At 39.9% G+C, this 27,560-nt stretch overlaps 2 protein-coding genes across 6 annotated transcripts; one reads left to right on the forward strand and one right to left on the reverse strand.

Annotated features, from left to right (window-relative positions):
- Positions 1-414: 414 nt before the first annotated feature.
- supt6h (SPT6 homolog, histone chaperone and transcription elongation factor) lies at positions 415-17,422 on the reverse strand. Of its 4 annotated transcripts, none has more exons than XM_026183163.1 (37): positions 17,322-17,422; positions 15,869-15,979; positions 15,616-15,789; positions 13,595-13,668; positions 13,306-13,483; positions 13,125-13,206; positions 12,658-12,913; positions 12,466-12,567; positions 11,692-11,805; positions 11,497-11,586; positions 11,216-11,358; positions 10,967-11,112; positions 10,774-10,881; positions 10,407-10,687; positions 10,163-10,317; positions 9,189-9,384; positions 8,853-8,992; positions 8,616-8,733; positions 8,445-8,521; positions 8,201-8,336; positions 7,917-8,054; positions 6,827-6,994; positions 6,612-6,739; positions 6,264-6,471; positions 5,857-6,004; positions 5,547-5,689; positions 5,301-5,441; positions 4,932-5,127; positions 4,658-4,803; positions 4,374-4,466; positions 4,186-4,299; positions 3,939-4,063; positions 3,659-3,771; positions 3,487-3,564; positions 3,212-3,387; positions 2,458-2,717; positions 415-2,171 (listed from the first exon to the last, which is right to left on the reverse strand). In XM_026183163.1, the coding sequence occupies exons 2-37, from the start codon at positions 15,966-15,968 to the stop codon at positions 1,979-1,981; spliced, it is 5,238 nt and encodes a 1,745-aa protein (XP_026038948.1). In that variant the 5' UTR covers positions 15,969-15,979; positions 17,322-17,422; the 3' UTR covers positions 415-1,978. The 4 variants fall into 4 exon arrangements, with proteins under 4 accessions (XP_026038948.1, XP_026038950.1, XP_026038947.1 ...); XM_026183165.1 differs by having other exon boundaries at positions 15,616-15,786; positions 17,326-17,421; XM_026183162.1 differs by having other exon boundaries at positions 17,326-17,421.
- Positions 17,406-25,785, forward strand: sdf2 (stromal cell-derived factor 2). 2 transcript variants are annotated; one of them, XM_026183174.1, is made up of 3 exons: positions 17,406-17,456; positions 21,128-21,324; positions 24,344-25,785. In XM_026183174.1, the coding sequence occupies exons 1-3, from the start codon at positions 17,438-17,440 to the stop codon at positions 24,641-24,643; spliced, it is 516 nt and encodes a 171-aa protein (XP_026038959.1). In that variant the 5' UTR covers positions 17,406-17,437; the 3' UTR covers positions 24,644-25,785. The 2 variants fall into 2 exon arrangements, with proteins under 2 accessions (XP_026038959.1, XP_026038958.1); XM_026183173.1 differs by lacking the exon at positions 17,406-17,456 and adding an exon at positions 19,249-19,499.
- The last annotated feature ends 1,775 nt before the right edge of the window (positions 25,786-27,560 follow it).

Here is a 27,560-nt window from a genome sequence, read left to right on the forward strand (position 1 = left end):
GACCACGGTCACACCCGTTACACATCCCTCTCCTCTGAGATAACTGTTCTCATGATCTTGAAAATGGAGGGATTGTTTGCAGGAATGGGAAAAAGCAGCAAGCTCAATCTGCTTCCACTGAATTTCGTCAGTAAGCCAGACAGCAAGAACGTGGGTGTGTCTTGGATATATTGTTTTAACTCATATTATACAGATTCTTTAGGTATTGAAATCTTTCCCACACCTCCACAGTGTTGTAAATAATATAAAAGAGGCTAAATTAAATTGTTATCATCACATCTCTAACTATAAACCAAGGTAAAATTACATTCTCTATCCTATTGTTGACTCCAAGGTTGGACGTAAGCTGCCAGTAAGGAAATAAAAACAACAGACAAACGTGCCCATCATATCATCAAGAATAAGACACGAAGCTTCATATGAACACTTTTATTAAAGGGATCACAGGTAGAAAAAGCCATCAGCAGTGCTGGAGACCAGCTACTGCCGACAACCAATCACAGCCTCGCTGAGACACATGTGAGATCTCCACCTGGCAAGAAATGTAAAACCCAGAGCATTTACTCCAAAACCATAATTAAAAAGATTATGCATATTATGGGACCATGTTGCTTCGCACACAGCAAAATTAAACACACCTCTGAATACCAGTGCTGCCTGTTTGTACTCTGGCACAAACAGCAAGAGTAAAACTGAATCCATGAATCAGGAGAGAACCAGGGTGGCCATAAACTGTCATGCAGTTCAGAACATTACACAGAGTTCAGGAATATAAGCAGTGGGAAGTCAGTCTGATAGTATATTCGGTTGATAGTGTTAGAAAAACTTTAGCTCATCCACTGGAATATTGGAAATTTTGAAGGCTGTGATATCAGTGAGAAAAGAGATACTGACTCAGACAGAATTACAGCAGCAGCACGTGGCGATCACATCTTTTAAGATGGCAAACATCATAAACCAGTATTCACTGAACTGCACACATTTAACATACACGAAATTCAGATCTGGGTAAACTTTAAAATCAACATCTGACAGACTAATGAAAGTTTCGTCAACAATCTGCCAGTCAGAGAGCAGGTACTAAAAACAACAGTTTTAAACTGAAGACAACTTCTGCATATTGAAACACAAGAAGTCATCAAAAACACCCTGTTTTCAGTGTGGCACTTCATTAATGACCACACAGAACAGGCCACTTAAATTTCAGCAATACATTAGAGGCTATCTACAGGAGCCAATCACACGGTGTCAGCTGATCATATCACAGCGTGTGGTGGAGACAATAATCTGTAACTCATGCCTGACAGAGGCTGGCGTTATAAATCCTGTCACCGGGTGTGTCTGCTCAGTAACATGTGTGTTTGCTTTGACAGATGTGAAGATTGAAGTCTTAAGATTCAAACAAGAAAAAAAAAAGTCTTTATTCGTTCTGACGCATTCATACAAATATTCAATTTCCTCATTGGCTTGGCAAAGAGCTCTTTTGGCAACTGCTCATAAAACTCCGCCAAACATGACCGGGTTGTTGTTCCCCATCTGTCAGACCCATTTCCTCGATCAAACTAAAACCAATGGCAATGTCAGTGTAGGTCCATATCCTATACGTAACTGCTTCCACATACTTCAAGTGTTTTTTTTCTCCTTTATTTATGTCATTCTACTGACATTTTGAATGATGTATACAGTGTTATTCTGACTGTACAAAATACTATGCAGCCATAGCATGAGGTGGCTGGAGGTGAGGTTATGAAACATTTGATGGGTCGACGGGAAGACGAGATATGGGCTGGGTGACACCAGAGTGAAAACTGCTGCTACAATATCATGAGGTGAAGGGGAAAACATGAAGAGTCAAGGTGAAGATGGGGCTGATGGGATGTTGGGGAGAGAAAGGGTAATGGGTTATCTGGATGAAGAAGCAGTACAAAGGGACAAAGTTGGCTGTGTGGGGGGGTACAGCAACGCCCCCCTTTGTCCCCTATCGGTCCATTTCATCCAGCAGGGGTGTGGCGTCTCCAGTGATTGACATGGGTGTGCTCTCGATCATAGGGCTGGGTGACGGTCGTGGCGTCATCCTCTGAGATTTCTTTCTGCCCTCTGCTTCCTTTTCCTTCAGCCACTGCTCGGCCATCTTGCCCCAGTCTACTGCGGTGGAGCTGCTGCTGCTTGGCCTGCAGTAACAGAGGACAGAGGGAGATGGCTTTATTGGACAGCATATGAAAGGAAACCCAACCGAACATTGGGAGGCTGTTTAGATTTAATATAATTCTTACTACAGGTTTAGCACCGCCTTGTGGCAGAAAACTGCAACATGAACATAAATTGTTGCCTGGCAGAGTGACAAACTTCAAAACAGACATTTCACTTTTAAGAGTTGGAGGTGAGGGAAAAATCTGAACTGCAGATGAAGTCTTAGCACAAATAACTAAGACTGAAGGACTGCCATTTTGTACTTACTTTGGCTGCTGTTGTGGCGTCCGTCCTCGGGATGAGGTGGAAGATGACGGTGTGCCCGATGAGTGGCCGTGGTGACTGCTGTGATGGCCGTGATGTGACATGTGGCTTCCATGTGGGTGGGCGTGGGCATGAGAATGTGAAGACTGAGGGGTGGAGCCTGGGTATTGCGGTGTGCCCAAAGCTTGCTGGCTCGGTGTGGTATACGAGTAGCTGGGCGTCATCATGGGTGTCGCCATAGGTTGCTGAGGTGTGGCAAACACCTGCAGGAAATGAAGTACACATCGATTGTGAAATGAGTCGAGGTAAAACCACATTCAGTCGGCTTTAATGCTGCCAAAAAACTTTTGGGTTCCAATTTCCTTCAGTGATGGGGACCCAAAGGTAGACAATGTCACCAATTCATTCTGATCATGTCAACAAACATGCTAATGTTTTGGTCTTGTGGCCATCATCAGAAATAGTCTGATAGATAATATTTAATGTGGCAAAAACCTTAGGAACTCAATTATTAATAATTAGACAAAGGGTCAATCTTATCCTGTAATTCAGGTTTCCAATAGTGTCCGGGACAGGTCACCATATCAGCTAATGATCTGTTTTCCAAACTGCACCATCGCAAGCTGGTATTTACCATTTCCACAGAACCCAATTTATCTCTAGTGGACACCGTGCACAACTCCCAACAGTCTGTTGGGAGTAATCACAATCCCCAAAACATCCTCTTCTCTTTTAAAAACAAGAAAGCTGTCCTCACATGATAGGCAGACGAACTCCCTCCACCTCCTGTGCTGCCACCGTAGCCGTACTGGCTGGAGCCCCACTGTGCAGGTGTGGTGTTGGGGTTCTGACCCTGGCCCGTGACTGCGGCGATGGCATTGAACATCTGAGATGTCATGTTGCGTGGGAGGGCGTTGACAGCTCGTGTCAAGTCTAGTGAGAAAGGAGGGAATACAGCAGAAAACTGTAAAATTAATAGAGCCTAAATTGAAAATCTAGATTAATAAATTGGGGGAAGACTGCGGGGCTCACCTGCAATGTTAATATTGGCTGGGGTAGCGTTCAGGGAGGCAGGCGTCCTTGTTCGGCTGCTGTTACTGGGAGTGATGCCTTGAATGAAGGAGAAAATGTTTAAACAATCACCTATAATGTATTTTAGGAGCTGTGATACATTTTATAATGTATAGTTATAGCACTTTCATACCTGGCACAGGGTCCTGAAAATGGTCCTTAAACCACCGGAAAAGCCCATTCACCGTAGGAAAAATCTGTGAACGGTAGCGGAATCCATCTGGGGTAATAGTCACATACTCAATCCTATGGAGAGGATAAAAAATAAAGCATTTCACATGAAGGACAACCTTCCTGTTAATCAACCAGAAACCTTTCAACAAATAAATAAAGAAATGTATATTTGTACCACATTTATACATCCGACTTCACATTTTCTTTCATGAAAGTAGGAAACAAACATTTCCACATACCGTGGTTTTGCACGTGGTTGGTAGCCCAGGATGAATTTTCCTGGTAGATCTTTGCATGCTGAAATAAAGTAAGGGATGAAGGTGGGCTTCTCCCTCTTTGTCCGCATCAGCAACTCTTCCATTTTCTGACAGATAAAGAACAAGATGAGCAAGATAAGATGTGCAAGCCAAGACAAAACAAACAAACAGCTCACAACTCAATTATAAGAACAATGTCACAAAAAAAAAAAAACCTCAATATACATACCTCCCTGCTTCCCCTGTTGCACTCCTGGAAGTACTTATGCCCCAGCATATCCCGGGCAAATGACGCCATTGGCTGAATGTACCGAGCAGTAATTTCATCCAGATCTTCAAACTCCTGCAGTGAATCAAAAAAACTCTGTAAGCAACACTTCAACAACCCCCCCCCCACCCCCAACAAAACCAGCTTACCTCATTGTTGATCCACAGAGTGTGCCCTAAGCTGAAAGCATTCTCTTTGCCTTCTTCTCTCACATCAACATGCTGGTAGATGCCATCAGCCACCTATAAAACATTATATTTAGTCAGAGTGGAGCATTTGGTACCAAAGAAATCATTTAAGTCTTTGTCGCATCTTACTGCCAGGTCTTGCTTAAAATGCTTGGACACAGCATTTTAAGCAAGAAGCATTTTATTACATTTGTTATTTTCAATCAACCAAAGTTTTAACCCTTCTGCAGTGCTCGTTTTCTTACCTTCCAGGTGACTGTGAGGTGGTTTTCTCCCTTGCTACTGGGCCTAATAATTAAGTCACCCTGATCCAGGGTCTCCATCATCTTCTCTGCCTGGTTGAAACTGATGTTGTGGAAGTTGGGGTGGGCAATCACACGCTTTATATATGCTAAAAAGCCAAAGACAAATGGTATAAGAATTAATTATGTTAAAGTCCACACTACTAAGATTTTAAAAAATGCAGTGCTGTCTGCAACTTCAACAACCAAATATGTTTTGTATACTTCATATACTCACGTGTTCGCTGTTGTTTCTTTTTGAACTCCTCCTCCAGCTTTTGGTCTTCAGACTCTGTGTCAAAGTCATAGTAGCTGTCCTTAGGGAGCTTCCATTCGTTGGCCTTGTCCATTAGATCAGAGGTGCGACACGTGAGGTCAACGCTGAATTTCTCAATGTCGATTTTCATGATTCGACAGTGAACTGTCATGCCCACCTAAAGTAGAAGGAGGGAAAATCTGTTAACACACCAACCAAGGCTGAAGGATGAAAAATAGAAAGTAGTAATAATACAGCTCTATCAGGACTGGGCAGTGTAAGTGGACAAACAGGAAAACAATTGCAGGTGAGATCAACCAAATAAAGGGGGCACAACAAAAAATGCCTCACCTTGACCCTCTCCTCAGGGTGTTTGACCACTTTGTCACTGAGAAACTTGGTGGGAATGAAACCCTGAACACCATTATCTAATCTGGACCGTACTCCAATGGCCTGACCTGGACATGACCCACTGTCAAAGTGGTTCCACACCTGAAGCACCACACACAATCAAAATTATAAACATGATCGTCATGGCATATCTGTAACACAAAGTTCACTCAGAAAAAGAAATAAAGAAAACTCGATGTGTGGTACCTCGCTCAGTTCAGGGAAATTGTCCTGCTGGCAGAAGGGGCACTGCCAAAGGCCTGTAGCATCATTACGGATGGCCTGGTCATAGCTCTCTCCCTGAGGGCGCCGGTGAGCGATGCCAGTTACTACACTAGTGATCAGCTTACCTGAAAGAAAGATATGAAAAACCTTAATCATAGGCTAAATTATGAATTACACATTTCTACCATGGCAGACAATTGACCAGCATCACTCCATTGAACAAGTGAATGAGATTCTTATTGATGAACTGAGCTTAATTCGAGGCATCATATCTTAATGTAGTGTATATTACCGATATAAAAGGTCTCTGGAGTCTCCTTGGTGAGCATGTTGAAAACCTCCTCAGTGTTAGGGACTCTGTACGCAACTCGTAAGTCTTTATACCTACAGCTCAGCTCGGCACGGATGTCATACAGAGTAATTCCTTTGTTTCCGTAACCCTGCAGGCACATAACACAGTAGGATGACTGGTCACAATATTTTTAAACCTGACTCCTGAATCCAATGGTGGTAGAAGATAGAACTCTCCCTTTTCTGAATAAAAAGGTAAAATGGACACATGAAAGACAAATAAAAAGAAATGCTTGTTTTTCTTGTTTTTTCTTTTTTTGGAGTGTTGGTTCCTCTTAGGCGTATTTTTCTTTGGCAGGATAAAGTATGATACTAAATTAGTCAAAGGTACAACACACAGACACTGACCTGTCTCTCAAGCTCTTCAGCAAATGCATCCAAGTCCAGGTCTTTGAGACGTTCGGGATTTTCCAAGATCTCCTCCAGAGCTCCGGCTGGATTGGCATCTTCTGCCGACTCATCATACTCGAGCGCGTCTACAGCCATCTTGCGAGCCCACTCGTATGTCTCAGGGTGGACACGAGAGCCATCCAGGACCTCAATGTAGGAGTCCGTACTGCCAGGAGAGTTTGAGAGAATGAAAAACCGAGGCTGATTTAAAATAATTCACAGAAGCATAATAGACTCAAACATGTGCACATCCAGCCCTTTGAGAAATATCGAAATGGTCTGAAAATTTCAAGACGAAGTTCCAACCTGTCCCCAAGCGAAGCCGTGTCAATTTTGATGAAACCAGCACAGTTGATAAAAACCTTGGGTCCCATGTGACACATTGTGACGAGCTGTGTTCTGTTTTCCAAACGAGTATTGTTCTGCTTCAGAATCTACACAAAATAAAATCACAGTGGTTAATAATGTTATCAATGATATCTTGCACATACGCTTTACATATCAGCAGCAGAAATGTATACCTTGAGAAGATGTGAACCCTTCCTTGGTCCCAAACCACACACATACTGAACCAGGCTCTGAGTATGAGGGTGTGCGATGGCTCTGTTCACATCTACTCCAACCTCATTAACACGGTTGATGAACTCACAGTAAAGAGCATCGAGCAAATCCTCCTTCACCACATGTTCCTAAGACGGACAAGAGAGGACAAACTACTTTTTACATATGCACTGTATGTAGCTGCTGAAAAAAAACAGCAAGTCATGCTATGATTGAAGCTGGCCTACGATTGATGAATTCACATTGACTAATACACGATTACAAGACAGAGATCGAGAAGTGTCTGTCCTGCTTACCCTGTACATTTCTAAGTTTAAAAATTCTTTTTACTAATACTGACATTACAGTGGGACACCGTAAAAACAATTTCACTACAATGGAAAAGGCTTGCATATGAGTTGAGTGTAGAGTTGATAATGAAACTGACATAAATCTAATTTATTATAATTTGTTCCTACAAATGATGCGTTTGACTAGGCTGAAAACTTGACTGAGAGGTTTCTACAGTTTAACTTTGCAGGACAAGCTTTGATTGCAGTAACAGGTGTATATGATGCTACAGAAGAAAACAAAGTAGACAAACATAGCAGTAAAAATCTCATGTTACCCACAAGAGAAAATGAGTAATGGTATCTTTGTAGTGAAGCAGCAGCTGGTATAAAACACCTTGTGATACCTAAAAATGCTAAGACAATACTGAGCAAAAAAATACAGGGAATATAAAAAAAATTGATTTCAAAAAGCTCTCTTTGAAAGTACATATTAAAATAAATGGCTTAAGTTTTGCATCCAAAAATGACAACGTTCACAAGGTTAATCTGCCCCTCTCCAGACACACATCCATGCAATACTCAAAGTCCCAGACTTTTACGAGCATGTCTGGAGTCAAAGCAGCAACTGCTGTTGTTATGCATTTCACCAGCAACCCTGTGAAACTCAAAAATCCCCTCTTTCTAACATTACAGTAAAAGCATTTTGAATTTGGATGATTCTTTTTGATTTACCCTGTATATACTAGCCAATCAAAAATCAATGTCTTCATTCACTCACCTGCAGTGGGTGTAGTTTGAGGCAGAGAATATCCTCATCAGTGCTGCAGACCTGAGCATACTCCACCAGCGGATCCTGGATCTTCCTGGCTATTGAAACAGCCTGTCGCAGCAACGGAGGATAATCCCTAAAATCAGCCTGCAGACAGAAAGCAACAGGATCACAAGAAATAATGAGAGCTAACACAGGGTTGAAATTGAACACGCTTGCCGGTTGACTAACAAACAATTAAACCACAGACATCTTTGTGTAATTCTATTGTAGGTGACATAACAAATATGTACCTCAGACTTCTTGCTGTTCATGTACAGCGTGGCCAGTTCATTGTCAACAAGTTCCACTCCTACAGCAGGCAGAGAGGACTCCTGCTCAAGCTCGCCGATAGTTCTCTTGATGTCCTCCATTATCATTTGGGCATCTCTGTAAACACGTTCATGTTTTTAACATTTCTGCTCTACATTGTGAATGCTGTTAAAAACGTGTACAAGCATACATTTAGAAAAAACAGGAGGTAATCTGGTGATTTACCGGTTTTCTCCAGCAACAGCTACTACATGAGGTTTCTTGCCTGACAGAAACCTCTTGAGATTTTCAATGTCACTGGCCTGATTAGACACAATTTAAACAAAGACTTTTAAGTGACTTGTTTTCAACAAAAAACCATTACAGAGGTGCTACAGCTGTGTTTTCTGCTTCTACCTTCTTCTCTCTCTCATCCTCCCTGAAGGCGTTCCTTCTCTTCATGAAGTAGGGTAGACGAAGAAAATCCATCACCTCTCCTTCCCCGTTGATCAGAGCACAGAATACTGGAGTATCTCTGCCAGAGTAAAGTTTATATACACGAAAATCTTACTACTTTTTTTTCGTATATGCTATACTTAAATGTCTGTGCTTTGCTGAACGCACCAACAACTCAAGCTACTGATATATACACACCTGCTGGGCGCATAGGCTACACCAAGCACTCTGATGCCTTTTCCCTGATTCTCATCCATCAGATCATCATCTTCCTCAACCTGCTGATCTGGCCTGTACGGAGCCACTTTCAGCCAGTTATACAGTCGGCGACAGCAGGACTTCAATGATAAATTGGGGGGGGGGGATAAATCATAATTAGTTTTCAGATTAAAAACACAAATAGATTTTATATCTACGACATCACAAACGTAGTCCAGCTTCTCAGACTGTGCGCTTTTGATTGTCTGTGCAAGACTGATAGGGAATAATAGCACAAATGGAAGAACAGATCACATCAATGTGATAGAAAATTACCCTGATAATGCTCTCTTTGGCCTCAGCAATCAGTTTGCTCTTAAGCTCCTTGGCCATCTGAGGGTAGAGGAACTGATTGAGAGCTCTTTCTATGGCTAAAGTTCGCTGCCTGTTCCACTCCTGCACCTGGTGACTGAACTCGTCCCTGTAGTAGAACTGTTTGATCTCGTCAAAGTACGTCTGGTCCCCTGCATACCTGTGGAGAAGCACAGAAAAAATGTAAAAAACGTGGACAAAGGGCAGAGTGTCTTAATATTTCCATTAATAATTCAAAAGCCTAATTTTTTCCTGACAAGGATGAGAGAAAAAAAAAAGAAAAAAAAAAGAACACGCTAAAGCCAGAAACTCAAGAAATTAGACTCAACGGGTTTATCCTACTTTACTACTCTTTTATTGCGACATCCAAGCAAGGTTTCTATGCAGGCGCTAAAAATGGGACAACCGTTAGTCACATCAGAGCCTGTGTTTGGTGTCCAAAGGCCAAGGAATGTTCATTAATTACAAAACTGATAGGATTCATAAGAACTCAGGATGTTTTATGATGATGCTTTTTTATGATTCTCCTCAAATGGTGAAATAAATCTAAACATTAATGAGCTTAAAAGATTAGCTTAATCATCAAGTCTAAAATAAAAAACACATATACAGTCACTCTTTCTTAAAGAACTATTTGACACCATTGATAAAATTAGTTAAGAAACAAACAGTATTTTAAATGCAAAGGTGCCAGAGACTTTTGACCACGCTATACTGCACACATGTTTAATTTTCCCAGTGGGATTAATGTTAATAGGGGTTCTGCCTTGTGCTTAGTGGTTGAACTTTACACCAAACAGTTGTCATTAAACTACAAATATTTTTTAAAAAAATTGCGTTTAAAGCACATTCCTATGTGTTTCAGCTTCTGCAGCTAAGCACACCAGAATACTCTAAAGATTTTGATTAATATGCACTAAAAATGTCACTCTATTTACCCTTTAACTCCTATAAGGTCTATGCAGATATCAATGGTAAGTAGCCCCTCATCCTCTGCAAGGCACATCTTCAAGAACTGATCCCCATTCAGTTCTTTTACAGGCTTGTTCTTAAGATACTTGAAAGAGTAGGCAAAGTGAGCTTCGTCTACCTCCTACAGGGAGAAAGAAAGGCAGGGTTAGAAAGAGCATGGTTTATATGTCTTTTTTTTTTTAAACCCAATTCTTATGAATAGCTGTGTACCTTTTTGCCCTTTTTTGTAGGTTTGATGTTAACCTTGGCTCTCTCCTGAAACGTCTGTCGGAGAACATGTCTGACCAGAGGTTCCCGAGCAATCTGCATGGCTACCATATACCTAGTTCCCTCCAGCACTGCCTCTGGAGTAGAGAACTGACTGCAAACGTAATCTTTGGCCAGCTCTACGGGCTCAGCAGGGAACTGCTCTGTCTCGTGACGTTGGTAACTGTCCCTCAGATTTTCTCCAAATTGCTCTGGAGTTAAACCAAACTTTTTAGCCAAGCCATCTGCAGAGAGAAAGAAAGCAGAAAAGAGTTAGTAATCCTCCTTAACCACTGAGATTACATTTTCCAAAGCAGAAAGGGAGACTAACCAAGTCCCACGCTCTGGCAGATGCTGTACATATCCCTACGGGATGCCAACTTGAGATCAGGTCCTTTCTGCTCTTCTTCTTCTTCTACCTCTAATTCCTCCTCATCTCCTAAAGAAAGAGCCATGGTGATTTATTTATTTATTTATTTTAAATATATAGCTATCCATTATTTAGTGAACCACGTTTTTCTTACCATCCTCTGACACTTCTTTGATCTTCTTGAGCCTCTTCTTGTTGGCTTTGGCAGCGTTCTGCATCTTGGGGATGTCTCGTCCGTAGTAGAGCAAAAAGTGATTGTAGACATCACCCAGCTCTTCAAGAGTCTGTACATCCTTCAGCCTTGAATAAGGACAAAGCAGAATTTCAGAGGGGAAATTAAATAAACGATTACTTTTCTAGCCTACGTTTCACCAGTAGGCTCAGTAGTGCTATAAAGTCATACCTCTCCATGTCAGTAGTGTCCAGAGGACGAATACCATCGGCCAAAGGTTTGTCAGGGTCAGCAGAGATCTGCTCAAACTGATAAGATTGCATCTTCTGAAACAGACGGGTCAGGTTCTGCTTCCGGGTCTTTAGCTGAGTCCACTGGTGAGTGGAAGAGGAAAATATTAAAATAGAAACCAGAAAACTTTGCTGTTTTTTTAATGCAGCTACTGGAAGCAATGTAAACGATTACTGATGGATTAGTCTGTATCCATTTCTTATTTGACAACGCAATTATACCTTCTCATCCCACTGCCACACTTTCCACAGGTCATTGATGTTGAGCTCTGGTTCAACATATTCTTTTCTGTAGAAAGCTATAAAAGGAACCTGGGGAAAAAGATACAAGAACTCTTTACAGTGTCCCATATTTTACTCATATTAAAATAACACTGACAAGCTCGTATCTTGAAAGGAATATGCAGCTCACTCTACCTCAAATTGTTGATTCCTCATGAAGTTAAGGGCCTCTTTGATCTTGGCAATTGTGCTGGGACCTTTTCTGCTGAAGTTTGTGGTTGTACCCCTGTCTAGGTAATCTGTGCTCTCCTGTTAAAGGCATAAAAAATATTTCAGTGAGGCTTCAGGAAATTATGCATCTCTCATCTGAGTTCCTGTATAAAATATCTGCTGTTTTTTCCTCGTCTCTTAAGGACATGACTTTCAAACATTGTTAATCTGCTATAGACAGTTCTTCTGTCCTTCAGAACAAAAGGAACAAATGCCACAGCATGCTAAAATTTGCCAGATTTTCAGCAATAAACTCTTTGGAAATCACCTTGGTGCAAAGATACTATTTTATGGCTGTTACATTGTGAGATTCAGCAAGAGAAATGAGAAAATATTATGTGTGTGCAACAGTCTTCTAGTAACAAAATGCTAGAAAATACTATTTAAAATTGGCTCTTTGCCAAGTTGTCTATTGTGTGTAGAATACCGGTTCACTCCTTGAGTTACGAGCCTTTTTATGCTTGAATGATTCATAGTTCAGTGTTAATTAGCTTAAACAAAAAAAACATTCCTGAAACTGCTAAGGTACAAGGGCTGGACTGAAAATGAGTGAAAAAGTAGTCAATGCCCAAAGAAAGGCTTTGAAAGATCTTCAGGAAACCTGGAGAACTATTGCACAAGACAAATCTAAAGAAATGAGGAGTGGCTCAAGACTTTTGCACAGTACTGTATGTATGCCATGGGGCATGAAGCCTCTACCTGCATGGAGATTGTAAGAGTGGAAAACCCATGTCTGAAGATCCATTCTGCTTCCTCTTCCAGCTCATCATCCTCAGCAGGTTTGACAGGAATAGCTCGCAGCTACAAGCCAAAAAACGAACAGTCATGAAAGCAGCCTCAGGTTCGCAGAGAATAAGTACGTTTACAATAAATTAACCCCAAAACACACACCTGGAACCGCTCAGGCATGTCTGTGGAGCGGATCTCATTGTCCTGGTCAGTCATGTGACTACTTTCGAGCTCACTTGGCTCGTAGATCTCAAAAATGCTTTTCCTCCCCAGCCTCCTCTTAGTTTGCTTCTTGGGTCGGTCCCAGCCCTCTTCATCTTGATCCTCTTCCTCCTCCTCACCCTGGTCATATGCATCAGCATCAAAGTCAGCAAAGTCAAAGTCGCCACCGAAAATCTCCTGAGCTTCCTGGAGCGCACTGTGGAGACACAGAGAGAGAGCTTGTGACTTTTTATTTTGTGTTTAGTTTGATTAAATATTTCACACTAATTGACACTTGAGACAAAATAACTGAATGCAAAGGAAATAATAGAAAAGTGCATTACCCTGCACTGAATTATATATATATATATTTTTTTTATTAAGGAATAAATCACCCAAAGATCTTCAGCATAAACTCCAACACTCACGCATCAGTGTATCCTGAGAACTTCTTGCCCCTCTTTTTGGTGATGGGCTGGCCATCATCATCCACAATGAAGTCATCGATATCTGTGGAAGTATAACACAAACTTACAACCCCACAGCCCAATCCAATAGAACATCTCAAATAAAATGTGTTACTTTCTCATTATTTTTTAAGACTCCAACCTGATTCTTCATCCTCTCCTTCTTCATCATCATCAGGCTGTTGCATAGGTTCATCAACAGCCTCGCCTTCCTCCAGCTCCCCTTCACCATCCGGATAAAATATCTCATCTGCGATCAAGTCCTTCTCGTCATCATCTTCATCATCATCCAGTGTTTTTACACGGTCATATTTCTTCTTCTGTGATTCAAGACAAGTCAGTTCAGGTGGATTCAACTCTTTCAAGTGTACAAAAGTGACTTGAAATTGTTAGATGTAAGGGTAAAAATAAAAATGTAGACAGGAACTTACCCTCCTTTTTACTTTGACACCCAAGTTTTCCTCAATTAGGTCAAGGTCGTCATCATCCAGGTAGTCATCGTAGCCTGCAAAGGTGAAAAGTCTTAAACAGAGGAAACAACTTCAAGCTACCACTGCCAAAGCATGTCTATTCCAGTGTTTAAATACAAGACTGGAAATATTTTTTAATGTAGATATAAAGATTTACTTGACACATTAACACCAGAGTCACTGAAAATCCCATTTTGTCACTTCCTATAAGAACGGCAAATAACTCATCTGTGTTAGACCTTTACTTTCTTTAAAAATGGACAACATGAATGTTAACTGTAAAGCACACCAGCAGAGAACTAGCATTGCATCAAACATCACCCGCCTGGGTAAACACTGGGATGCATCTGGATCCACAACATATGGAGCTAAATGTGAAAGATGCAACATGTGGCCAACAGATGCCTGGAATCTGTTTAAGGTCAGCTCTCATTATTTAGAAACATATTTTCCCCCGACTTTAAATTCTACTGTGCAAAAAGAAAGGCCATAACACTGAAAACTGCAACTACAGTATAAGAAAACAGTCATAAATTTCAATCTATTGCCTCATTAACTATATCTGTATTATATTAGAAATACACTACTGGCTGAGGTACCTGTAAAAATGACAATATGAGGCTATTTTTCAGTTAAGATGTGACAGAATATACTTTGTTTATCCTATATTTGTAAATAAAATGTACTTTTCTGCCAGAGCAGGCATCAGAATTTCAGAGATTTAATATTATGCTAAGAACATAATTGAAAATGTTATATCTTAAAATCTATCAGTGCTCCTTGCTCAACCACCTAAGTAAAAGGTACCGCTTTTCCAAAATTACTAACCTCATTTAACATTTTTCTACTACTTAATTTTTGCAGTAACCTTTAATATATTGGCATATTTAATGTCAACTTCTCAAGGAACCGAGCCAAATGATCACAATTAATCAAGCAATGTGTTTATACAGACTACATTTGGTCTCAGAAAGAAAGAAAGAAATACAAAAAAGCATTTATAATAGGGCAGGAGTGTCAACTCATTACCGTAGAAAAGATATAGTCAAATGTTTTCACTTTTGAGGCCTTACTGCACCTATAACTCAAATCAGCATATCATTTGTTCTGATGTTGGTACTCTAGATTAACCTGCTAATGAAGCCATAATATTGGGTAAATTTGTGTATTTGTGATAAGAAAAACAAACTTTAAAACTCTGTTGTGGGCAAAGTCACTAAACCTTTGATTCTTTACTTTCCTTCTCATTTCTTCGTATTCTGCTAAAAAACCACTGGCCTGAACGTTAAGACTCCACTAAACATACCATGTGGTGGCTGGCAAACAACACCATAGGATAAAAACGACATCACACCTGCTGTTGCAAGTAACCATTTCTAATGGTCATGCACCCCTCGATTTTTGTAACCTGATGCATAGTGCTGCCGCTGCTGGGTTGGGGACACATTGTCACACCCGATCGTGTCAGGTTTGCAATTTTTTAATGATGTATCAATACAGAAGCTGAGAGTTGTTGCAACTGCTTAAAAAGACAGATTTTCTGGAAAAAAAGGCACTGCCTTTAATTCTCCTTTACATGGTCTCCTGAATAATAGGTGTTGCCTGAGTGGCACCACCTATTATTCAGGAGAATACTGCAGCTGCTACCAGCGCTATAATGGCGAACATAGATGGATAAATGGATTTGATTGTGTCATGACCTTCTCAGCAGAGTGCAGAGTGACCAAAGCGGTGGGTATACTGTGGCCTTATGGTTCTCCTTCAATGCATTACTTATAGGATTCAAAATTGCTGCTTAGTAGGGTACCAACATGGCTGCAAGACTCAAGTAACCAAGATCATCTTCCACTCACTAATATGGTGTGATATGGCATAATAATGGGGCATGAGTGTTTTCACTCTATTGACTGGACAGGTTAAATAGATATATGTAATTAATCACACAGGTTTAACAATTTTTTAAAAACACCAGGTGAACTTACTGCGCTTTTTTTTATGTCGACGCCTCACTTCCTCCTCTGAATCACTCCCTCCGCCACTTCCACTTTTTTCTGCTTCTTCCTCCTCTTCTACCTCGTCTCCATCATCAATGAAGCCACGTAAATTCCCTTTCTCATCCTGGTCTTCTGGGTTATCGTCTTCTTCCTCTTCATCTGCTGAGAAATGACAGATGAGGGGTCCACATGCCATACAACTTCAACACACATTCCCAAATTTAAAGAAATCAGATCTTACCATCTTCTTCCAAAAATCTCTGGTTCTTCTTAGGTTTTAAGTCCTTCTCCTCAAACTCCTCCTCTGACTCTTCTGCCTCACTTTCAATAAAGTCCGACATGACTGCTATTCCTGAGAAAGGGGTTAAAATGCTATTAATAAAAATGTCATCAATCAGGCAATATTGGGTTCTCCCAAAATTCTCCTGACAAAAGCCAAATACACACAAATCTTACACTATACTGGATAACATTGTGCTAGAATAAGAAATGTAATCCTTAATATAAAGATTGCTTAATGTCCCTTTAAACTATTACTTTTTTTTACATATCTCAATGTATTACCAAAGATGTTATAATGTCTCCTGTATTACATATAGATTATTTATCAGGTTATTACTGATTATTAATGACTTTGTGATTAACATGATAACAATTTGATAGTAATGTATAATAGTGCTGTGCAGGAATTTTGATTCTTTACTTTCCTTCTCATTTCTTCGTATTCTGCTAAAAAAGTGTTGCATTCTACTGAGACAATTTTTGATGATGCTTTGGCATCCTGATCCATCCTGATGCATTTCTCATATCCTGTGTCAGGTGTTTGATGATTTTTCTTCTTATTTCTTGAGGACATGTCTTCCAGATATTGTTTATCTGCTGTAGATAGTTTCCCTCAACTATTTATGAATATACTACACACCATGCTGAGCTATGTAAACTATAAAGAAATGAGGGTTTAGCTTCAGACTTTCACAATAAAGCGAAAGATTACATCTGAAAACGATGCCTTTTGAGAGCTTCATAAAACATATGTGTGTAATGTTGAGAAACAACGCCTAACGTTAACAGCAACAAAAGGGTATATTTTAGTCAGCCCTTTGAATGATTTTATTCTCTAGCACTGTTATAATGCCAGAAAGACTTAACAAGCGGGCTTTAACAATGACTTCACCTAGTCATGTCGCAATGCGTACACACACACATACAAAACACTGGCCGTGATTACCGTACAAACAGCATACTTGCTTTAAATATAACGGTAGTGTGAGTTATCCGGGTGAAATCTTCAAGTTAAAGGAGTAAAAGGTTGTTGTATAAACATTTTTTGTTAATAAAGGTAGCTAAAGCTAACGTCTTCGCTAGCAACGAACGAGGCTAAACGACAATTAGCAATGCTAATAAACTAGAAAGGAACGTTGCTGCTAGTACAACGGTGGCACGTTGTTGCTTTGAAACGTGTTGGCAATAAAAGGCTGCTGTACCTAAAGTAAATTCACCATTACATAAATTAACCAAGGCCTCCAAACCAACTTCGCAGTTTAACGTTGGCTAGTTAACGCTTTAGCATGTCGATATGTTAGCCTGGCATTAGCTGGGAAGACAACAACAGCCATCAGCATTAGTACTAACTACTTGAAAAAGAAGACATCGCAGTGAAGACATAGCATATAATCACGCTAAAAGAAACTTACTTACACGTATCAGTGGGGTAGCGTACTCCGAATATATTAACGGTAACAACTGACTTGTATTGTATGTTATATTTCGAAGCTTGCACTTGTAAAAATGGCCGAGAACGAGCGGCGTGATGACAATTCCGGGATGCGGTAAGTGAACTTCCAACCTCTTCCGTTGCAAGGTTTTTATTTTTTTATTTTTCTTTATTAGTAATATAAACATACAAACAAAATGCACCATATATTACAGATTCAGAGAATAGACATTTCTTACATATTAGCAACTTTCATACATAGTGAAAATAAAATATAAAGATGGGGTCACATAATTTAACAAATTATTAACTCACTAAATCAAAATCTTCCATAAAGGAAACAAAAAAAGCAGCCTTTTTCTTTTTAACTAAAGTCAAAGATTTAACCAACAGGTTTAAGTCGTTTTTCCAGTAAGCTAGTGTTGGTTTAGTCTTAAATTCCGTTGCAAGGTAGTGATGTGACGTTCTTCGAGGCTTCGAAGCGTGATGTCACGGGGGCGGGCGTGGAAAGGATTTTGGCCGGGGCTTCATTTATGGGAGGAGCTGAAAATGATGACGTCCGAAGCCTCGCTGCCCGGCTGTACCACGTGACTGGTTCATGAAGTGGTTCGAACTTTGCCGCGAGCTATGACAGATATAAACCCCTCAGACTTCATTCAAAATGTGGGTGTTTGATGGAGAGTTGCGGTTAGTGAGAGTTTGGAGACAGTTTGGAGGTTTATGAGAGTGAGGAGAGAAAGTCAGGAGAGAATGGAGCCAGCTAAGAAGAGGAGGATGTCCTCCCTTGTGTGGGAACATTTTGATTTTATTTCTCCCAACAAGGTATGTAAATTTCTACATAAGATGTATTTTCATAATACTGATGGTGCAATACAATTTATGTTAAGCGGCTTTACTTTTGTACAAGGTGAAGTGTTTGCTATGTGCCAGGGAGCTGGGATATAACAACAACACCTCATCCATGCTTAGGCACTACAGAGCTTTGCATGAGAATAAGGGGAACACCGATTGTGGAGCAAGACCAGGTGAGCCATCAAATGCCATGATAATATAGCATGCAGTAATGTTACTAAATAATATAACAATATTATACAGCTGTTATAAGTTACGTGTGTGATATTTATATTTGTGCTTTGTCTTTATTGTCTTTCCTCAGGAGAACAATCTCAAATAGATGAAGACCTGGTTAGCATGGTGATTGAGGACTCCCAGCCATTTAGCATTGTGGAGGACAAAGGATTTAAAAGACTTGTTAAATCATTAAATCCTAGCTATGTTCTCCCCAGTAAAAAGGTCATAAAAGCAGTGAAAATGTTGTTTTTACAGAATAAAATGTGAACAGGCAGGACTGTGTAGCTGTCCATACCTCAACGTTACAAAAGCACAACTACTGTCCACACCCCCAACCACACCTCACCTCACAGTAAATGATCATTTCCATTTTAAGCATTTCCAAATAATCATTTTCCATAGTGCCAGTATAAATATACACAGTATACTGCCATCACTACAATATACATGTTTTACACACTCCTTTTGTTGTTGACATTTACAGGCTGTGTGCAAAAGGCCACACTCTTCTAATATTTTTACGTCCAGTAGATGTCCTACTAGAGCAAATGAAGCTTCAAGAAGCTTTGCGCTCATGAAGCTTCATCTGCCCATCACTACCCTGCGGTTTACCTCGATTCTATACACACATAAACAACTAAAATAACACCATGCCATATGACAACCTTTACTATCGTTAAGGTATTTTTTCTAGTATAAATATCATTTAAGATGCCAAACAGTACGCTTAAATAACCCCAAAACCAAATAAGACCGCGCAGATGCCGTTCCGAGCCGCTAGAGGCGCTGTCTCCTGAGCTCAACACTGGCTTACTGTACGTTTTTAATGACGTAGCGAAAAATAAGGCAAATCTCTGAGAAGGATCAGCGGCTGGATGTGCTTGGCTTTTAAACAAAGAAGGAATGGGTAAATTAAACTGTGAAAGTATGCCACGCTTTGTACAGGCCATTTTGTTGTTGTTTTCCTGTGTGTTTGGACTCTCCCTTGGCACGGAACTGAGCTTTGTGACCTGCGGATCAGTCATTAAACTGTTGAATTTAAAGCACAACGTGAGACTACACTCGCACGACGTACGCTACGGGTCCGGTAAGTTTGCTGTCAAAACTAATCTTTTCATTCATAAACACTCGTGTTTTTCAGCTAACAATAACTACAGTTATTTTCCTTCGTAACTAAGTTTGCATTGTTGGATAAAAATACAATTCTGACTTTTTAATTTTCATCCATTAACTGTGTCAGTGTGAGTTTGTCATAATGTTCAACTTAACTCCATCATGTTTGCAGTTAAATGTGACACGTTTTAGGAGGTCAGCTCAGTTTCTAAGGTTTGCTGGTGAGACAAATAAAAACGTTTATGTGCACAACCACAGTTAGAACACAGTTACGACTGTTTCTGTTTCTTTGTGGTCTTTTATTGACAGACAGAAGAAGCGAAGGTGAAATCACATCTCCAACACAAAATGCAGCCCCTCTAAGTCAGCAGCATAAACTGTGTTTACACTGGTTCTTTCCATCTGTACTAGCTGACAGAGCAAGAACCCAGGGTGGTGTTAAATATGTGCAAGTACTAGTCAGCGATAGAGGTTTAGAGGTATCAGTTATAACAACCCCATAAACTCTGAGTACAGATGCAAATGACACCTGTACACAGTAAAATACTATCATGATATGTTTCCAAGAAGATGGATGGTATCATGATACAACAATAATCAATAAGCTGGTGCCCTTGCAATGAGAATCAGCGCCTCTGAGTCTGAGGCCTTGATCCTCAGCTGGTAAAGGTTGGAAGGCACACTCCTGGTCAGGAAGTGGAGATGTTCAAGTATCTTGGGGTCTTGTTTATGAGTGATGGGGGGAGATTGCTGGAGATTGGCGCCCATGGTACCAGTCCATTGTAATGAAGTGAGAGCTGAGTGTAAAAGCGAACCTGTTGATTTACCAGTGAATCTTCACCCCTACCCTCACCAGCAGCCATGAGCTCTGGGTAGGGGTCGTCACAGCAGATCATCTGCCACCATGTCACTCTTTTTTCCTCTGTAAGAAACTCTGCATGTCCTCAGCCTTGTCTCTCTAACTTTGTCTCTAAACTGCATGACCTCACGTCTCCCTCTAATATATAAATTTCTAATCCTGTCCATTCTGGTCACTCCCAACAAAAATCAAAGCATCTTCTACTCTGCCACCTCTAGCTCAGCACCCTGTGTTTTTGTCAGTGTTACTGTCTTCAAACCATACATCACACCAGGTCTCACTGCCATCTTGTAAACCTTTCCTTCTCACACCTTCTGTCACAAATCACCCCTGATATTCGTGACGTTTCATTCCTTTTGTCTCCAGTGAATACCTCCACCTCTACTGTTTCCTATTAGAGTACCTGCATGTTTTAATCCTAATATCAGCATTTGGCACTGGTGTATGCAATAATGCGTCACAAAAGGAAATAACAAGAAATGTTACTGTATACTCAGAAAACTCTAGGTATAACATTGTTTCACCGCACTGACTTGTAGTTGCACACCAGCATATGGAATTGTTGTTTGCCAAAAACTGACCAATAAAGCAAACCTAACCTTCATCACATACACAAAATTCATAAGTTATGCAGAGGACTGGTTTTAAATAACAATCTTCTATTCTAGATGAAATTTTATTTTTTTATTTGAACTGTCTCTAATATCTTTAACAATCCTCTGCTGACTGTGTCTCTGAGGCAGGTAGTGGACAGCAGTCTGTAACAGGGGTTTCTGCAGTAGAAGACAGCAACAGCTATTGGAGTGTTCGCGGGACCAGTGATGCCTTGTGCCACAGAGGTACCCCAGTTAAGTGTGGGCAGACGATTCGCCTCACTCATGTCAACACAGGACGTAACCTGCATAGCCACTACTTCGCCTCCCCGCTGTCATCTAACCAGGTGGGTGGTGGGAGAAGTACAAGGGAAAAGCTGAGAGCTTTGGGGCTATGTGTGGGATTTACCAGGTTTCTCTTTGCAAAAATTGGGGAAGGATGTCAGTGTGTAGAAGATGGACTTTATTTTTTTTTCTTCTTAATCAAAAAAGCTGATAATAAATTTAGGAATTAGGAAGATTAGGAAAAACACTGAAGCGATAAACAGCTGTAACATTTATTAATGTGTAGTCTTGTGTAAACACACACACACAGACACACAAAAACAGGGTGCCTGCCTTTCACTTTTATTCAAAACTAAACCAACATTTTTGCAGTGAACCTGAGTTGACAGCAGCTTTTATACTTAACAAACTCTCTGGGAAAACAGCCTCGGGTCAGCGTAAAACTCCCAAATCCTGAGAAAGTGTGAGAACACTGTCTGACCAAAGTGTCAGAGGGTTGGAAGACGCGTACCTTAGGAAAACAGAAATTTTAGTTTATATTTCTTTACATTTAATATCTGAGATATTAAAATATAATAAAAAGAAGTGCAATTACAACTGTCCATCATATTTTTTCTACATGATAAAGAAATGCTGAAATTGTAATAATTGGGTGTAACAATATATAACCTCCACACACTGTCCAGCTTATCATCATTTTTTATTGACTTACAACATTTCAGTCTGTGTGACCTTCGTCATGTACAAAAAAAAAACAGTTTCCTGGCTAGACATCTCACACTGCATACTATCAATCAGGTAATGAATGAGTCCACTCGAAACTTCAACACAATCTTCAAAAAGCCAAATAACATTTAACATCACCACCTGATCCGAAAACTGGACCATCCATGTCTCCTGTTCTGAAATTGTCACTTAAATTCATAAATTACCTCAATTATAAAACCAGTTTACAACAAATATTCATACTTTGGACAAATCAGTGATGTATATTTTTAAAAAAATACCAACATCCCAATATTAACAAATCACATCTCAAAACAAATCTAATTTTTAAAAAAATTATGAAGAAACTACATTGAGTACAAGTTCTGCAAATTCTTTTCTCTTCAATAATAAATCCCCAGGGGGTGGTGGCAATGCTCAATGCCACAAAATTGTCAAAAGATGCTATATCATGTTACATATTATTAAAATGGGCTGCTATCGCATAATACTTATGAAAGTGGCAAATCGCATTTGCCACTTTCATAAATTTGTAATCACACTTATAGTCTGACAATATTTACCGGTAGGTGGATGAAAAAAACTATGTGGTTTTACTAGTATGGCACTGGGAACAGTTTCCACACCTATAATTTCCATTTGTATGGGGACTCAGAAGGATCTGGCATGGCTGATCGTATCACGTGTTTTTGGCCAATAAATATCTGGGTGTGTTAGATCATTTTGAGTGATCGAAAAATTAGTGGAAAAGCTTGCTTTGTGAGTTACAAGACTGATTCATCCAGATCGATTCTGATTGAAAGATTAGTTTATCCGGTCAATAGCCAATAATAAACATTCCTATAATAATTTTTAAGCTTTTAGTACAACTGTATATCAATGTGAAATTAGCACAATAGTAAATAATTTCATTTACATAGACAACTATGACTGCATAATATACACTTTATATTGTCAGGAGCTCTCATCCACTCATGAAGCCCAGTAATTTGGTATGAGCGGTACTAGTACACCATTCAGTGGACTGGGATGTATTTCACCGAACCTTTGGTGATGAGATAAGACACCAGATAAAAAAAAAATGGTATACATGGCGTTGTGATCTATTAACTGATAAATATTAAAATCTGTGAAGGTTGTTTAACACAGTCAACAGCTATATTTACGCAGCTGGGAAACTGCAAAGGACAGAATAAGGATTTTTGAAAAATCTAAAAATTATAAAAAAAAAAGGAAACCATCACTTTCTTTCTCAGGCCTAGAAACTGTTTGGTGACCCCTGGCAACCACAACCAGCAATGCCTCGTGCCATCAGGGTACCCCGTTTAAGTCTGGGCAGATTTGCCTCAGTCATGTCAAAAGATGAGTGATTTGCACATCTGGATTTTTCATATATAAAATCCAAACATGTAAATTAGATTCAGACAGTATCCCACACTGCACAAGTCCCAGGGGCAGCCCCATTCACACAGGGGCAGCCACAGTCACACAGGTCTAGAAACCACTTGGAAACCCCTGACAAGTTGCTAGGAAAAAAGCTGTATTCCCCGACGCTAACCACAAACGAATAAATTTTTTTAATTTCAGTTGGTCTAGTGTTTGCTGGAGGTTGCAAGGATTTTGGTTTGCCAGGGTACTCCCCAACTGACTTCTAGGTCTGTGTGACCGAGGCTTTAGATGCAGTAAAGAGCAGGACATTGGTCAGATATGGACAGGCGATTGCATCTACAACAGATTTGTTCTCACTCCAGTAAATACCCCTGAAAAAACAGACTGAAGCTGGTTAAGCTTCTGAATAGGATGTGATGTGCACATTCAAGCATCCATGCATGTATCTTCTAAACCATTTATCAGAGTCAGCGTGTGATTAACCCCCTTTGTTTTCATTTGGATTTGGAGGGAAATGAGCCTATTGGGTCAAAGGGGTGGGGTCATATAGGGTGGATGTATCCTGCAGGTTAAGGAATTTTACAGAATTGTGATTTAATAATTTTGTTTGGTTTAGGTGAGAGGTGGCACCTTCAGAGTTTACAGGATGCATAATGATCTAATGCTGGCTGTCAATTTTGAAGACAGTTCTATGGGCTCAGTCTAATATTACATAGATTAGGGGGCTGCCAGGTAAAAGATTGTTGTCTAATCTGACTGATCTAGATATTTTCATTCCCACACACAGCTCAGTAATGTCTAGTAAAGTTTAGTCTGCCGTGCATGCATAAAAACATCAGGAGGTTATTTTGTTTAAAAATGTCTAAACATTGTAGGGTTTCAAAGAGCTTCCACAAAAGAAAGCACCTCATCTTCTTCTTTATTCTGTTTTCACTAGTCCTCTGATCTCTCTCTCATTTTTCACAGGAGGTGAGCGCATTTGGCGAAAACGGAGAAGGAGACCACCTCGATGAGTGGACGGTTCAGTGCGGGGGATCCGTATGGAAGCGGGAGGAGGCCATCCGCTTCCGTCACAGGGCCACTGATGCACTGCTGTCTGTGACGGGGGAGCAGTATGGACGACCGATCCACGGTCAGACAGAAGTTCATGCTATGTCAAGCCCCAGCCAGCACAGTCTGTGGAAAGCCATGGAGGGTATCTTCATGAAGCCCAGTGAGAGCCCAGGAGGCAGTCGAGACTACAGTCACCCACACACAGAGTTCTAAACTTCACTTTTCTTTCTCTGCTTCTGTCTTTTTCTATTTTCCTCTCTACCTATTTCTGTCTCTAATTATATCTGTTCCAGCAGTCCCTTTCCTTCACCAGAACATACTTTGGAAACAATGCAAGAAACTCATAGATCCAGCAGCTAAGCAGCTACACTCAGACTTAATCTGTGAATGGCACTATAATTTGACTTAAAAGGTACAAGAAGACATTGAGTATTGAACGTACTGTTTTATTGTATGCCAACACTAATGTTTTTTTTCTTTTGCATTTTGTAACAAGTATGTCAAACAAGAAGTTGTCCTGTTAGCTTTAATTTATTGTTAAACTATAACACAGAAGACACTGCAGGTTTTCCACATAAAAAAATAAATAAAAGTCGTCCTGTGTTTAGTTGATCTAAAAAGACATTGTTACAGTTGTGCCTTTATGCTAAAAACATTGTAATTGTTTACATAGTGGAGTCTTTATTGTATTTTATGGTATCTTATACCATGTTTTACACAAGTGACAGCGAAGCATTATTAATACAGAAAATGATTCCCCCCCTTTAAGTCAGTGTTGCATATGATTTACCCCACACTGATAACGCATAAGAAAATAAACAGTTTTTTCTGTGGATATTTGTTCATGTTAACGGGGACCTATACTCCATATTTTTCAGAATTTAAAGTCCAATATAATCTTTATCTTTATTTATTCTGTCCTCTTCCTTGGTGCAGACCCTCACTTCTCAGACAGTATCTCCCTTACCCCTCCCTTCGAGCCAGCTTTCTTCTGATTGGCTACCTCTTACAAACAGTAGGTCTGCACAACAAGTGGGCAGGGATCTGTGCTTATTGTCTGGACTGAATGTCTGTATAAACATGTAAAGGAAAAAATCTGTTAAATAGACTGTAATTTTGACCACATTTAATATGAGCAGAACCCACCATCATATGTGAATGACAGAAAGTTTGGAGAAAATAGGTCCCCTTTAATGCACTGAATGCTGTTTATTATCTTTGTTTGCTCAGAAGTGTAGAGGGAAAGTAGTGTTTGACATTCATGCTGCCTGTGCATTTATATGTGCTCCAGAGGTTCAAAGGAAAAATGAATCTGCAGTGAATACCTCATATTAAAGAGTTTTTTTTAATGCAAATCATTGTCAGTGTGACTTCTTTGTTCCATTTCTTACATTATACCTTAAAGCAAACTGGAATTAACTTATGAAGTCCAACCCGTTAATTTCACCCACAATGATAACAGAGTGAAGGATTTGCAGCTAAGCCGGGCTGTTAATATCTATCTGGACCATTACACTAAGCATAATGCCTTGTTTGTCCACCTAATGGCATCTTTGGTTCATTATTTGGCGGTTAATGGAGTTCGGGTGCATCTGCTATGAGGCTGTTCTCACTAGAGTTTGACCTATGCTCCCTAATTATCATGATTTAGTGTTAGCGTTGATGCCAGCATTGCTCCACTGGAATCCTCCGTCTGACACGAGCTGACAAACGTGTTAGTTCCCCTCTAGACATTACAGACTGCATCACGCCAAATCGAGTTTTAAGAAGCAGTTTGTCTGTAACACCCACTAAGATTAATGGCCTCAGAGCATTTGTATGAAGGTGATGTCATACTGGGCTTTCACTCTGGGATGTTGCTGTATGTGGGGAATGAGAGGAGCTCAGAGCCAACCATGCTGTCATTCTATTTTTAAGCCTGATATTTAGAAATGACACTGCAACGATGATAGCAAGTGACAAAGCAACAACCTGAGCTTTAAATTATAAACACTAAGTGAAAGCACTGCTGCTTACAAACTTACTTTGAGCCAAAAATTATATGTATAAAAAAAGTACACTCACTTTCAGTTCTAAGGTTTTATGTGTCTGAACATAATAAAAATACACACAAACATCTTGAACATTTAACGTGCAGGCTGAAGCCTGTGAAGGCTGAAATATAGCTCCTCTGTTTTATTTCTCTGAGTGTTGCACGGTGTGACCTTGGAGGGAATTTGCTGGGGCACCCACGTCTTGGAAAATTGGCAGTTGTCTTGAATGTTTTCCAATTGTTTTCCACTTCAGTAATCTTTCTCACTGTCGTATGATGGACTTCAAATTGTTTGGAATTGCCCTTATAGGTAACCCTTCCCAGATTGACAGGCAGAAACAATTGCTTCTTCAAGATCACTGCCAACACCTTTCCTTCTTGGCATTGTGTTCACAAACACAGGAATCTTCCTGACTGGCCCCAAACTTCTGCTGTTACAGAAGTTCTCACACTTGAACTGATGTTAAGTTTGACCGTTCTGTGCTGCTTTAATTCTTGTAAGTTGTTTCAAACTCTCTTGCACATCTTTCAAAATAAACCACAGTTACTATAGTTTTTCTATCAAAACAAAATTTTATTGCATAAACATATATGGATATAACTTTTTTTTTAAATCTTTTTTTAGATTAAACAGATTAAACTCGTTATTTGCATTTTTAAATATCCATTCAGTTGGTAACTATTGCTGTTTTCTTTCTCCTTTTCTAAGCAGCATGCCAAGGTTGTTTTACATATCTGTGTTAGGATTTGTCTTTACACAATCTACAACTGGTAAAAACATGTTTTGGTAAAAACAAATCTTAAAAGCAACTTTCAAAAACATGAAAATCATGAATTGATCCTGTCCTGATACAGATGTACAGTATAACAATGTAAACATCAAAAGTGTCGATAAAAGGTCTTGTTTCCCTTACATAGCCATGCAAGGATGTCTGAATGGCACAATTATCGGAGAATTGTTAAGATAAAGCGCTCTATGCTGGTTTCAAAAGGGTTGTGATGCTAATCGACAAAGGCGAAGAGATGGCCCATTGGTCAAATGTCAATATCAAAGACGAACCGACTTACAGGAATAAGTGTAGCATACATTATACAGCA

Source organism: Astatotilapia calliptera, chromosome 10 (assembly GCF_900246225.1).
Source record: "Astatotilapia calliptera chromosome 10, fAstCal1.2, whole genome shotgun sequence".
Lineage (NCBI taxonomy): Eukaryota > Metazoa > Chordata > Actinopteri > Cichliformes > Cichlidae > Astatotilapia > Astatotilapia calliptera.

Excerpts from the sequence above, each read along its gene's own strand:
- supt6h (XM_026183163.1), bottom strand. The coding sequence starts at position 15,968 with ATGTCGGACTTTATTGAAAGTGAGGCAGAAGAGTCAGAGGAGGAGTTT. Across the intron at positions 12,568-12,657 it reads ACATGCCTGAGCGGTTCCAG|CTGCGAGCTATTCCTGTCAA; the intron begins GTGTGTGTTTTG and ends TTTGGCTTGTAG. Across the intron at positions 11,806-12,465 it reads CTCTTACAATCTCCATGCAG|GAGAGCACAGATTACCTAGA; the intron begins GTAGAGGCTTCA and ends TGCCTTTAACAG.
- sdf2 (XM_026183173.1), top strand. The coding sequence starts at position 19,316 with ATGGGTAAATTAAACTGTGAAAGTATGCCACGCTTTGTACAGGCCATT. Across the intron at positions 19,500-21,127 it reads CGACGTACGCTACGGGTCCG|GTAGTGGACAGCAGTCTGTA; the intron begins GTAAGTTTGCTG and ends TCTCTGAGGCAG. Across the intron at positions 21,325-24,343 it reads CCCCGCTGTCATCTAACCAG|GAGGTGAGCGCATTTGGCGA; the intron begins GTGGGTGGTGGG and ends CATTTTTCACAG.